Source organism: Corvus hawaiiensis, chromosome 6, assembly GCF_020740725.1.
Source record: "Corvus hawaiiensis isolate bCorHaw1 chromosome 6, bCorHaw1.pri.cur, whole genome shotgun sequence".
Classification (NCBI taxonomy): domain Eukaryota; kingdom Metazoa; phylum Chordata; class Aves; order Passeriformes; family Corvidae; genus Corvus; species Corvus hawaiiensis.
Genome location: NC_063218.1, coordinates 46477291 through 46491282, shown reverse-complemented (window position 1 = coordinate 46491282; position 13992 = coordinate 46477291). Strand labels below are relative to the sequence as shown.

The 13992-nt window shown below is 46.2% G+C and overlaps 2 protein-coding genes across 4 annotated transcripts in view; one reads left to right on the top strand and one right to left on the bottom strand.

The window, feature by feature from the left end:
• TSPAN4 (tetraspanin 4) overlaps positions 1 to 9335 on the bottom strand; it is a 436626-nt gene extending 427291 nt beyond the window's left edge. The window contains exon 1 of the mRNA XM_048305953.1: positions 9209 to 9335. The gene's annotated coding sequence lies outside the window, so the exon portion shown is untranslated. The remainder of the gene's footprint in view (positions 1 to 9208) is intronic.
• Positions 9336 to 9518: 183 nt separating this feature from the next.
• On the top strand, positions 9519 to 13002 carry POLR2L (RNA polymerase II, I and III subunit L). 3 transcript variants are annotated; one of them, XM_048305955.1, is made up of 3 exons: positions 9519 to 9610; positions 9813 to 9920; positions 12542 to 13002. In XM_048305955.1, the coding sequence occupies exons 2-3, from the start codon at positions 9826 to 9828 to the stop codon at positions 12648 to 12650; spliced, it is 204 nt and encodes a 67-aa protein (XP_048161912.1). In that variant the 5' UTR covers positions 9519 to 9610; positions 9813 to 9825; the 3' UTR covers positions 12651 to 13002. The 3 variants fall into 3 exon arrangements, with proteins under 3 accessions (XP_048161912.1, XP_048161911.1, XP_048161913.1); XM_048305954.1 differs by having other exon boundaries at positions 9534 to 9617; XM_048305956.1 differs by lacking the exon at positions 9519 to 9610 and adding an exon at positions 9664 to 9721.
• Positions 13003 to 13992: the final 990 nt, after the last annotated feature.

The window sequence follows — 13992 nt, the reverse complement described above, 5'->3', positions numbered from 1 at the left end:
TCTATTATCCATTCTCCAAGTACGAAATTCTCTTGTGTGTGACAAAGAAGTCCTAGTCATCCCAGAATCCCTTTCCTCCAGATGTCCTGATTCCGTGACAAAGGCAGAATGCGCAAACAACAGTAGCAGTACAAGCAAAGCCGCTGCAGCACAGCTCCAGCCCACTACCACCACGACTGAAGTTAAGAATGCTGGAAATAGGGCACCATGCTGGCACTTCTCTACACAGCAATAGCTCTTCTGTGCTCCAAAGACTGTTCTTTGATCCATAAAGTGGCTGCACATGTGCCGGGGTGAAAGCCATTCTTTCACCCACATACCATTTTGTTTTGCAGAACAGAAGGAAAAACGTATTTGTTCAGCAAGTGTTTTAAGAAGATCAATCACTTCTGCTTTAAACTGACCCCTCACACTGTGGATGTTACTCAACAGAGAAGCAGAAAAACACCTCTCCTTTGCAGAAACGCAAATAGACCCAAACACACCTGTGGCCCCACTGAAGACAGGTGGCATCCTTTGTGTAACACTGCCCATGGCTAAGTTCACCCATATTGCAGATAAACGGCTGCACTACAGAGCTAAACAGAATTTATACACACATCCATCTTCCAAGGCTTCTCAGTACCAACAGAAAAAGCTATCTTTCACAGGATACAGGCATTTTCTTAATATTAAGCTTTTTAGCTTCTCTACTGAGAATGGCAAATGTGATAAATCAAGAAAAGAAGCAAAGCAGCTTGACAAGGTCATACAGGGGCTTTTAGGAAAAAGCCATGACTGGGGGGACATCCCAGGGTAAAGAACCCAAGTCCATGCTCTCAGCATGTCACTCATCAGGTCAGGTGGATACACGGGTGAAATATGAAAAGATGTCTTTGTTTATGCCCATTTTGAAGAGAGCAAACTTAAGGAAACAAAATAATCTGGGAGTGCCTAAAATACTCAGCATATCCTAAAGGAGAGGGCCAAAGTGCTCTCCAGATAGTTTTTGGGAGAGCAGAGATATACAGTAAAGTATCCTTTTAGATCAGGCAGGATTTTTAGGTTTGAAGGCAAGCTGCAAACAAAACTGCAACCTTGATCTCACAGCTCTTTTTACTTAGGCCAAAAATTAATGCAAAACCCCAACCAAACCCAGCAGTCCCTGGGCACAGCTCAAGCAGCCTATTGTTCCAGCAGGACTTATCAATCACCACAGACAACCCCCTCTGATCAGGTCGTATGATTGAAGGCTGTACTTTATTATTCCCTCACACCACGACCAAGCGAAGCAGCAGCAGCAGTATCAGATCAGACAAAGGAGCCGCTGCCCTTCAGAGCAGACTCCTGAGTAAGTGCTCCCTGATGTGCACACGGGTGTGACTTTGCTGTGCACAGCGGGAACGCCAGAGTAACCACACCACATGTGCCATGACTGACTGAGCTTAAAGAGGCAACACAACCCAAATCCAGGAAAATCAGAAGTCAAATTGGTCCGGTATCCTGAATTTATTAGACCTTCTAGACTATTTAACCTGGTATGGTGCAGCATTCCCAAACACTATACAAATGCCAGAGAGCGATGAACTGCTGGGTAGAGGTGAGAGATGATGGAAAACTCAGTGAAAGCAAGCCCCCCACAGCTCGGTCCCAGCTCCACCACGCTGTGTTCCACCACTGTGCAGCCCTCAGGGCTTCTCTGCAGCAAGCTGGAGACCCTCACTCAGACCAGGGGCTACCACACCCCCCAGCTTCCCAATGCTCTGCTACACCAGCGCCACACTGTTGATTAAAATGTTAGAACTGGCTCTTGAATAAAAAAGAAATTCACCTGCAAGCAAAACAACTTCAAAATCCATATTCATAAAAAGTGTTTGAGGAATGTACAGGCCTCTCTCCTTTACCCATTCAAACGCCACAGTATTTGGTCTTTCATATAAAACATGCCGCAATTTCTTTCTTTCCTGCAGCGCAGTCACTGTGCATGTGTCTACCACCGTATCACCTCAATATTTTTGCTCAAAAAAGCATTTCCCTAACAAAAAGGAATTCACTCGTACAAAGCAAACTGTATTACTTCTGCAAAATTTCATTTGAGAATCCACAGCTGAAGTGCAGGACCCCTACGGTTCCCAGTTCTGCAGTGCGATAGCTTCAGCACCCCTTGTGAGATGAAGCATGTCACCTTAATGCATGCTTAAGGTGACAGAACGACCAAGCTGATGGGCTTCATCACCCTAAGGACATAGAAAGTGACATACTTAATCTGATGAGAGGCACTAAAGCAGCACCTTTTAATATTTTATGAAACATTTGGCTGTTTTTAATTTTAAAAACAGCAGCTCAATAAACAAAGCAATGGAGGATTCCCTGTGGATGTCATTGTGATAGGTGCACAGCAGCCCACTCTGCTGAGTGATAACATCATACCCAATGCAGCAACTCCATCATCTTCCCCACATCCATGCTGGAAGGCCTGTACCCTGGGAGGTCTCAGGCTCTGCACACCAACAGGGACTTTTCCAGAAATAGCTGTCTTTCACCAGAATACAGTGCATAGCAGAGGCAGCTTTGAAAATGGTTTAAGACCTCCAGCATTCATCTAGCACACCTTAATCTGGACACAACATGCTGACATGCCCAAGCTGAAGAAGTTGTTTCAATCAGAAAAAATACATTTTCTTCCCTACTTGCCCAGTTCTGGAACTAGATTACAGACACAGACTTACATGGAACACAAAATGCAAGCATCCCACTTCATTACTTCTCCACACTTGCTTTAAGTTTACCTGCTGCCTTAAGCAGCCACTGCTGGCCGCTGTCAAGAGATAAGGTACTCAGCAAGATGGATCTTTGCTCCTGCCTATAACAACCACTTTCTATTCCCACACCCACGAAGGCTTGCAAGGTGCAAGACTGGCCAGAAGACAAATGGAAAAAAAAGTCCAAGCATCAAGTTTTAATACAGACATAAGCATCCTCCAAAGGCCCAAAGCACAGCCTTCAGTAGAGCCTGCTCTTTAATCCTGTGCTCCAAATACATCCATCACCACTTATGAGAACCTCAGAGACAAGACTTAAAAAGAAGTTAGAACATTTCCCCCCCATTCCTTTTCACTGGAGTTCAGAAGCTCATATTATGCCATGGTAAAGTACTACTCTTTAGAGATAAACCCTGATGTATAAACCTGTGTATACACCCAGAGAAAAGGGTTCCTAGCCAAAGGCAGGAGGCATATCAGAGACAAAAGCACATCCATGAGCTCAGTGAGAATACACAGTCCTCTCACCATGGAACACCACCACCTTGAGGCTCCTCCCTTCAAGCATTAACAATTGACAAGTCCTGGCCTCACCTCAACTACACAGTCAATTCTTCACTCTGGGGGAAAAAAGATTCTGCAGAAATTAGAAGCATTATCCCAAGAAAGGGGATTATTTTGTCATCTGAGGACACATACATGGAAGAGCAGAGCTGATGGGCAGCCTTGTGATCTTTCTGATTAAAATGCTGCCTCAGGATATTACTCTCCCCATTCAACATGAAACAGTCAATTAGGCTGTGATATATTCATGTAATAAAGACTTTTTCTTATAAAATATGTCAATCCAAGACTTGCAATACTTTTGCCTTGAAGTCACCTTACTGAGAAGAAACATGACAGGTAAATCCAGTCTTACACTAGTTAAATACTGGCATAATGTATGAGGAAGCAGAAAAATAGGGAATAGGTATATTTTTCAATCCCATCACAGTGCTTTTTTTTTTTTTTTTAAAGGAGGGGGCAGGAGGGCTTCATTTCCATGAAGAGCCATATCACCCTTTCATTATTAATTTTATATACATGTACATACATACACACACTCAAGTACACTCACCTTTCACTTACAGCAACCTCTACAGGAACAAGAGCATATTAAACTGAACAGCACAAAAATCTATTCATGGCCTCAGACACAATGATGTCAGATGACCATCCTGATGACTCTCAGACCACTCTCTTACACCACATTAAAAAAAATTCATTACTGAAAGAAGAACTGCCTTTGTGGAGCATCCATCCCTAGCCGGAACATCACCTCAGCTCTCACTTGTAAGCACAGCTGGGATCGTGGATGGTCCAGCTATGCTTCTCCATAGCAATGCTCTCCCTCCAAGGGCCCAGTGGAACAGCTCTAACATTCATAAGAGGCAGGGACAGCTCCATAAATCTTAGAAAGTTACAGAAGACCACCAGTGCTCACCATCTCCTCCCAGTTTGCTGGCAGGAGCAACCCCTAAATATGCCACAGAGAGCATCAAAGATATCTTTATGAATACCTGGATGCAGTCAGAGTCCCGAGCACAGAACACCATCCCAGCATCCTAACTCCTGTCCAGTGAAGCAGAACAAAATCTCTGCCCCACAAAAATAACGTAAGTAACAACAGCTCTGCCCCCTTCTCAAGTAAGAGGCAGTGATCTTTATGCCTAACACTGGAACATCTTAAATAGTTTTATGGCAAAACATTTGCATTTTTGGATGCATCTATGGGACTTCCTCACATACTCTATTTAGCAGGGACATCTGTTACTCTACATGTATATATATTTCATCTAAATCCCACCCTCTGAATCCTTTCCACCAGTTGTCACTAATGAAGCTTTGTGTGCAAAACCAAGTGCATTCTGCCCCCACTAGGAAGCCAATTACAGCAGGAAAAACAAGCAATTAACAAGGTGCAAAATAAACATCTTGCCACCTGCCTTTTAATAGCAACCCCACTTCAAACAAGTCACAGTCTCAGCACAGCTTACAGAATTGGCAACTGATATTATATATGTATTTATGCAGCAGCTGTTCTTCATTGCAACAAATATTACAGGCTTACTAGATAAGGTCAGCATATTTAAAAAAAAACATATAGCAAGTATTAAAACCTGCTTTGAGGCCCCAAATGTTGCTTTTAATGAAATCAGCAGCATCAGGCTTGTGTGGTATTACAGTAGAGCTGCAGTCACATCCCCAGCTTAGAGAGATTTCTCCTCATTTCTCCTTGCTTAGCAGCTTCAGTATTTGTTTCGCTAAATCCAGGGGCCTGAGCAGCTCTTAAACAGTGTGTGGGGCAACTAACAACACAGAGCTCTACACAGCAGACAAGTCTTTCCTGCTTCCATCATCCCTGCCTCTCCTTGACAGGAGGCCTTCTCCACCTCCCCACAATCACATCACTACATCCAATTGCATTGTGCGGCTGGGGGAAGAAAGTCACTCACTAAAACAAAACCAAAAAAAAAAAAAAAAAAAAAATCAAGGAGAAAACAAATCTATATTCCGTCTCACTCTTTGCTCCTTAAACCTTCATGCTTTAGAAGGGAAAGGAGGACTTCCAAAGACACACTAGCTAGCTCCAGAGGGAGCCACTTTCCTTCGCCTTCTGTGGAACAGGATGAGTGACACACTTCTGAGTAGTTAACCAGGACTAGAGAAAGCCCAAGAGTAAATCTGCAAGATTTAGCAAACTTGGAGTGGAAAATGTGCCTGAAAAAATAACAGCCAAGCTTCATCGTGCATGTTTGTCTTTGTATCTTTCCCTCTTGCTCTGACTCTCTACTACTATGTAAATTATCTATATACATTAAACTTTCCATGTCACATTTCAGTCCCTGACTAATGTCCTATTTAACCACTCACTTCATAATTCATGTGAGTCTCTTCCTGTTAGGATTCTTCCTTCTCTGGCCTCGTTGGGATCTGAGGAGTAAAACACTGAGTATGGCACTCTGGCAATCACGCACAGGATCTGAGTGTTAGGTGGAGATGGAGAGAAAATTGTTAGTATTCTTTCTCTAAGTGACTACGGGCAGCAACAAGGCAGAGAGCTTTTAATTCCAAGCAGGGCCAACAGGGCTACCCACAGCTTTATAGAAGTCTGCATCATGATCAATAGTACTAAAACAATCCTTCACTGAAAGTTCTCCTAGAAAGTTCTCAATTTAAATAACAATTCACTACCCTTGAATACAACTGGCAAGTCAGATCTTGAAACACCTGTGTCTCCACTTCTGGTCATTATCTACACATACACAGAATAAGCAAAGTCAGAAGAAGGGGAACAATGGCAGGAGGTGAAAAGCGATGAAAGGTCAAAATATTCCGGACTCGTGAGGGTGCACACCTAAACCTGACCTACTGCAACCCACAAAGTAAAAAAAACCTCTCAGCTACCAGTTTCTCACGCTACCAGTGCAAGTGCAGAGATCTCATGAGTCTCTCCTCCAGCCCTAATTACAAAGACAAGGTCACAAAAGACACAATCTGCCAGCATGAGCTGCAGGAGGTCATATGGCCACTCTAGCTACAGAAGTATTTTAGGAATAGTTCAGTCAGTCAGGTCACTTAACTGACTTCATTTCTGTTAGTTTTTTAAACAAGCAGCAATATTTTCTCTTGCATTTTGTGGATGGGAGAACAGGAAGCGGGGTCTACTCCTTAGTCACCCGCCAAGGATTTCCATACACATCACTAACAATGCCATGGAGCAGTCACGCCTAGCTGCTTTTTATAGGGCTAAATCCACCAAAAAATGCCAAGAAGAAGCCTCATCCCAACAGTGACAGTGGGACTGAACACTGCCAGCTTTCAGAAGTTGTTCAGATCACAGGGAGAAGGCAGGTGTATTATCTGCAATGCCTCACAACAAATCCACACGTGACAGAAGATGCTCCAGCTGCACATGAAGAAAGCAGCCCACAGTTTTCAAGCTTTCTTCAACTCGATTAGTTCTAGGGCAGTCTCTTCTGCTTAATGCTGATGAGGGCTCCAGTGGGTTTTCTGACCAGCAGGCTGACCTGAAGGCCCAAGGAATCAGCAGTTTTGGGACTGCTGCTTGCTGAAGGTGGCAGGAGATCAGAAATGTGGTAAGAACTTAACTGTGAGAAAGAGCTACACGTCTAGGATTAGTTCTAGGAGACAGGACTTCAATTCTTGCAATTCTTCTTCAACAGATACTTAAAAAGACCCAATTCTTGAACTCTTTCCACCCTCTTCAAAAGGATGGTTGAAGAGACCAAATTTCACTAAACACTAACAGCTGAGTGTCATCAGTACCAGCTCACCTGAACAAGAGTGGAAAGCTGGCAATACCACAAATGGCTCAAGCTGCAGTCCCCCTAATCAGCGTGAGCTACAGCCCATAAAACACTGACTAATTCCCAAGTAGTCACATGTGTGCACATTCCCCCACAGCTCATCTAAACAGACTTCTGCAGTTTGGCAAATGGTCAGATTAAGCAGAGAATATATCAAGTTAAGCAGAGAACGTTTTCGGTATATAGCAGTCTCTCTAGGTCATAGATCATAAAAATCTTTACAATTTCTAGGATCAAAGCAGCTATAGCCATGAAAGACCTATTAGTTTGTTAAGTCCATCACCCAGCCAAAGCAGGTTACCCAGAAAAGACATGAAAAAGTTAAGGTAATGGTGTGCAAACAAGCAGAGTATGTTTTTCTTTGAAAAGAGATGCTAAGCAAAGTCAGATATGTGAACTAGATCCAAAAGTTAAAGTTAAGTTTTGTTTTTAAGAAATAAGCAAGCATATTTCTACAAGGCAGCTATAAAATGCTAACCTATATCTAATGACGTGGCTTGGCTATGAAGCCAAGCTCCAGCCCCTCTTTCTCACTCTCAATTGCAAATTTCCATCTCCAAACACAAATGCCTTTTACCACACAGTTCAGTAAGAAAATTACTTTGGAGCCCTGGTGCTGAAAATGCATCAAAGCACAATCTTCAAATTCTCAACTCCCCACCCCCTCCAGCCCCCAAAAAAGAGAAAGAAATCAAAGCATAAAAAGGAAAGACACAGTTTGGCTCCCACTGGCTTACAATAACAGTAATAATCATAATCTAGAGATCGCAGGAGGTTCATCTACCCTCCATGCCAACTCAATTCGCTCCATTCACAACTGTGCATAATTATCCCTGGGACTGCAAAAATTACTGTCTTTTCACTAGCAATAGAATTGTAAAAATGCTTTCAACCTCAAGCCCTTATTTATTAAAAGAAAACTATTTGCTCTTTAACGGTTCATGTTAGGTCTGGCATTTCTGTGCAGAGGGTCAATAATCCAGTCGTTCAAAAAATAGTCACGAAAGACGTATTAATATAAGCTGTGCATTAAGACACAATTATTTATATGCCTGACAGTAATGGCTCTGCGCTGTGCACTGTATCAACTCACAGATACTTTAGCAGGAAAGTAACAACACTTTGGGAGAATTTCTGCTCTCCCAAGGACAATTAGCATAACGCTAACGCTGAAACGAGAGAGCAATAATGACTGACTGAGTAACGCTTCATCCCAGAGTCTCCAGAACAGCGGTACCTGTCCCCAAAGTTTGTACCCATCACAGCACGCTTCCCTCTGCTAAGCACACACAGCCCGTGCCTAATGCTTCCCCAATCCTTAGATTAACAAAATACGAGTAAAGCAGTTTCAAGATGCATTATCCTCTGCCACTAGACCTCCCCGGCGCGGGCGCCCCGCAGGACCGGCCGCGCTGCCCGCAGCCAGCCGCTGACTGCCCCCCGAGCCGCGGGAGCGGCCCCGGCCGCCGGACACCGCCGAAAGGCTCCTCTCGGTGCGGGCACAGCCGCGACAGCAGGCGGTACCCGGGGCAGCGCACACCGCCGGGAACTCAGCCACGCGCAGGTCACAGCAGGGCGGAGCAGCACCGCGAGTTAACCGGACGGCGCCGCGTCCCATCTGGCCCGGGAGTTTGGAAACTCTCGGCAAATCCGCAGCCACCGCAACTTGGCCGAGGCTCGAGCGCGAGTGCCACCGGAGAGACATCGCCGGTCCGGGCTGTGCGGAGCCGCGGCACAGCCCCGCAGCGCCGAGAGCGGGAGCGGACTGTGTGCCGGGCTGTGCCGCCGCCTCCCGCCCGAGGGAGCCCCCGACCCGCGGGCAAACAGCCCCGGGCGACGCCGCGATGCTGCGCTGACAGGGTCACGACAAGGCGACAGCGGCGGGTCCCACCGCCCTCCGTTCCCTGCCCCGGGGGAGCGAAGGACACACCGCGCCGGCGCCCCTGCCCGCGGCGCAGCGGAGCGCGGGGCTGCCGCGGGGCGCCCCGGCTCGTCCCTCAGCCCTGGCCCGCCAGGATGCCCACCCTTCACCCCTCCGCCGGACCGGGCGGGCGAGTGCCGCGCCGCAGCCACCAGTTGCGCTTCCCGCTGCGGTACCTCAGCCAGGACAGGATGAGAAGTCCGCCCGCTGCCGAAGCCCTCTCGCAATGCAACAAGTGCCCGCCCGGGCGCGGCAGGAGGAGGCGGCGCGGGGGCGGTCGCGGTGCCGCCGCTCAGCGCTCGGGGCGCCCCGGCTGCCACTCACCGCGCCGCGCGCCCAACGCTGCCGCGAGCCCGCCCCCCCCGCACGCGCGCGCTCTCTTGGGCCGCCGAGGACGCCGTACCCCGAGCCGCTACCATCAAGTACCACAGGGGAGACTCGGGCCGTTCAACCCGCCCCCCTGCGTGTCGCGCCGGCGGCGGCGGCGTGGTTTCCCCCGGCCAGGCACGGTGGTAGCGGCCGGCGGCCATCGTTAGCGGAGGAGCCGCACAGTGGGAGCCGCTCGCGGGGCCGCGGAGGTGCCGGGTGGGAGAGGGGGGCTGAGGGCGGGACCGGGATCGGGACCGACCGCTCGCCTCCAAGGAGCCTTCAGGACTCGGCTTCTGTGTCCCACAGCCGCCGCCAGGCCGGTGCGGGGCAGCGCAGCCCTGAGCGCGCTGTGGCTGAGCGTGGTGCCTGGTCGCTTCGCATGGGTTTGACGCGGTGTTTGTGTCGTTGCAGCCACAGCGCAGAAATGATCATCCCGGTCAGGTGCTTCACGTGCGGCAAAATAGTGGGGAACAAGTGGGAAGCCTACCTTGGCCTTCTGCAGGCGGAGTACACGGAAGGGTGGGTTTTATTTCTGTGTTCTTCGCCTCGCCTTAGGTGAGATTACACAGTGCATAAGATCCCAGACCTGTTGGGGTTGGAAGGGAGCTCTGGAGATCATGTCGTCCAACCTCCCTGCTAAGGTAGGGCCAGAGGCACAAGTGCAGGGTCGTGGCGTCACGAAAGAGCCGTAGAGGGGCTAAAAACCACAGGTACATCCTGAGGCTATTTAACCAAAGGTTAGAAATTGTAATAGGCCACAAAGTACTTGTTTCCCCACTGAATCTTTCAGGGCAGCAGTATGGAAGTTGCCAAGTCACAGCCCTTGTACCCAAAACATTCCCCAAATATGTAACTCTCTACTGCTGGTTTCTTCCCTTCCCCTTCTGTACGCCCAACTTTGACACCAACACGATGAGTTTTTTAAAGGGAGACAAGGAAAAAAAGTTACAAGTGTAAGAAGTGTTTAGCGGTTTTTCTTAAAGCATTTTAACCCAGGATCGCTAACCTTATTTGTAAATACTGGTTTGCTGGAGAAAGGAGAAGTTTTAACTGTTTTAGATACCCCGCTGATAGTCCTAACAATTCTGTGTTAGAAGTCTGTGCATCCTTTGCATGGCCAGAGTTTCTTTTAATAGTCCGAGGAGAGTCTAACTATGGTGACACTACCTCAAAAGTTTTGAGAAGGAAACCTGAGAAATGCTTACATTTTCATCAATTTAAGTATGAAATAAAAAAAATTCATGGCTGTTTGCAGTTCAAAGGAGTGAAAAAGAAGTTAGAAATGTAAGCGATGTTGAAACGGTTAAGTAGAAAGAAAATAATTTGGTTTGCATTCAAGTGGTTGGGGATCCTAATAGTTCTTACAGCTAAGTCCATTTCTTTCATGTATGGAGTTAAAAGCATTACAATACAATGGGTTGCTAATTATTTTTCACTCATACTACAGTTCACCAGGACTGTTTTGATAGTGCTTCTGACTTATATTCTAGGCATTAAATTTTAATATTTTCCCCATCGTCATTATTCCTCTGCTTTTGTATAGGGAGTTTTGTGTTGTCATTGACAAATGCTCACTTGAAAACAATTGTTGTGGTTACTGGCTTGATTCTGGGGTTCTTGTTCAAACTAATGCAAATATGGTATTGTAAGAAGTCGAGTTTATGGATATCAAACAGCTAAACTCTTACACTGCAGTACTGGAATCACTGTTAATGGTGGCTTAAGAAATGGATGGACAAAATGGAAAAACTTGTCTAAAGAATTACCAGTTAAAAAGACACCCACACCCTTCTGTTTGTCCCTTAAAAGTGCTCTTTTTCCACAAGTCCTTGGAAGCTGGAGGAAAAGGCAAATACAACTAAAGTTGTCTTAAAGTATATAGTATGACTGGAAATGGTGATTAACGTTAGTATTTTGCATCTCTGATAACTGCATTTGAGAGTTCAGAACTCTCCAGATAGCTCTTAAAATTTACCTATCAACAGACATCAGATGCTTTTGTTCTCAAGTGTTTTGGAAAATTTAGGCATCATGTGATGTTATTTATAAACGTTCTTTAAAAAACCCCACAGTGTTGTTACACTTCTCTAAAACAAGTTTTGCAGGTGCTGTCCTAGAATGAGCAGCCCTGCTGGACTATCAACAGTTGCAAGGACTGAGTGACATCAGAGAAGCTGCTGAAAGTTGGTTCCTGCAGTTAGACTGTACTGCTTGAAGCCAAACAACCTTTTACCATGGTCCAGCTTAGACAGAAGCTTCCTTTCAGTCCTTTGTATTTTAGAAAAGTATCCATTGGCTTCTTCCTGCAAGAGAATTACAAGGTCTAGGAAATTAAGTGAACGCTTTATTGTTGCACTGCATTATATCAATCTAAAGACCTGAGATCAGTCATGTCTCATGAATGTCACATTCTGAAGGAGTATCAGACTGGCTTCATGGCTAATAGGTTGGAGTTAAAGATCTTGGTAGTATCATTATCTTTAAGAGGTCTGATAGCCATAGCCATGGAAGACACATGCACTGGTTCAGGCTAGGATGACTCAACATCCCTCTACCCAAACATAAGAATCTGGAGCAGTCACTCGGAAGGAATTCAGTGAAAAGACTGTAAAACACTGATTTCTGACCAGTCTGCACGTACTTACTTGTGTTTTGGGGGGGGGGGGGGGGGGGGGCAGGTTGTATAACTGAGTGCCTTCTCTGATGGGAGCTGGGAAGGATTTTAGCCGTCCTCAGAATTAGCATCCCTGTGTGGGGGAGGTTGCGTTCTCAGTTATTTTAGTTTCTGTATATCTCACCTTTTTAGCGTGGCTCAGATCTTAAATTTATCTTGTGAAATAGGCAAGAATCATCCTCAGTTTACAGAAACATGTTAAAACAGTGCCCTCTGAAAGCTGTGGCAGGCGGGGACCCTTTGCAGCAGCACGTCCTGTGCTCTGGCCAGCCCAAGAACGGGCAAACACCCTGTCAACAGCACTAAGTGGAAAAGGGCATTAACAGCACATGCTGAGTTTCTGTCTTTGAACTGCAAACAACTTTTCCTCTATGACTGAGCTCAAAGTAATCATTGTGTTGCTCAGGAAACGCCTACAAGTGATTCACTTCATCCGTTACGTTTTTTAATTGTTGTTCGTTAATAGAGATGCCCTGGATGCCCTTGGCTTGAAGAGATACTGCTGCCGCAGAATGCTCCTCGCCCATGTGGATCTGATCGAGAAGCTTTTGAATTATGCACCCCTGGAGAAATGAGATGGAAAAAGCACTGTGCTGCAAGCCATGTGGAACGTATCTCTAATTTAAACTTGAAACTGGACTTCAGGCAGTAAAGGATGGAAGCCAACTGTAGTGCAACCATCAAGAGATGTTTATCTTCTGGATAAAATACAGCCCCAAGCCACTAACCTCTTTCAAGGAAACAAAGGAATGGTGAAGTCCACTTAACCAAGATTTAGAGATTACAAGTTTGGATGCTTCTTCTTAAATCTGTTTTTGGAGTTGTGAACTTCTAGATGCTTCTGCCAGTAAAAACAAATGTTTGTTCATGTAGAAAAACTATTACATTTCATTAAAATGTTGAAATAAAGGAAGCTTTTCCCTTGTAGCCTTCCTACAGTTTCTGGATAAAGTTAAGTGTATGCTCGGATCTTGCTGCTTAACCCTGAGGTTAGGGGTACTGCTGAGTACCCAGTTCAGTGTCCTGCACTAGGCAGGCAAGGGTTAGAAACACAGGACTGAATTGTGGTTCCAGTGACATGGAAGTGGGTACGTTTGTGAGGCATTACTCCAGAAAGCAGCTGCAGCCCGTAGAGAACACTTTCCACTGCAGTTAAAGTCAACTTGTGGTCTCTACCCCAATCCTTACCAAACACTGGGGCTGCTGTATCATAAAAACAGTGATTCAGATGGTGCAGTGCCTTCATTTAAGCAAAACATGTCTGAGTGTCTCTGCGGAGAGCACTGGATGTGAGAATTGAGGCGTGCTGGTGTGAACAGGATCAAAGTGCAGATGCTGCCAAGCACCTGCACCCCTCTGTGGCTGCTACAGACGCTTTCCACCGTTCATCATTCAGTGACTTCACGTTGCACTGCACGTGTGCTGCGGTGCTGCCCGGCCCAGCAGAGAGGGGCTGAAACAGAGAGGGCAGCTGGAGCTGCAGGGCTGGGGAAGGTCACCTACACCCAGACAGGCACCGACCCTGCCCAGGGCTCTCACTTTCCCCTTGCACAATCAGCTTGTAAGTTGGGTCACATTTTCACTCTGTTCTCTGCCATCCAGAAAATGCATCGTTGTGCATGGTATGTGCACAGGCAGACACACTCATCTTACCTGAAAGTGAAGGAGGCCCATTCCTACACCTGTGTGGGTTTAGGATTCTGTGCAAATGCATTAGTTGATCATTACAGCAGCTCAGTAGAGAATGGGCTGGAAAAGCTGGTAATTCCTCAGGATACAGTCTGTTGCTCCTTGGTGCAGTTAAACTAGTGTATGAGCTGCAGGGTAAGAAATATCTCTGTGGATTCTTTTCTGTAGTACGAAGAATCTGGTTTGAACAAACCCTGAGTTTACAGAAATAGTAATTATTTAATGTGC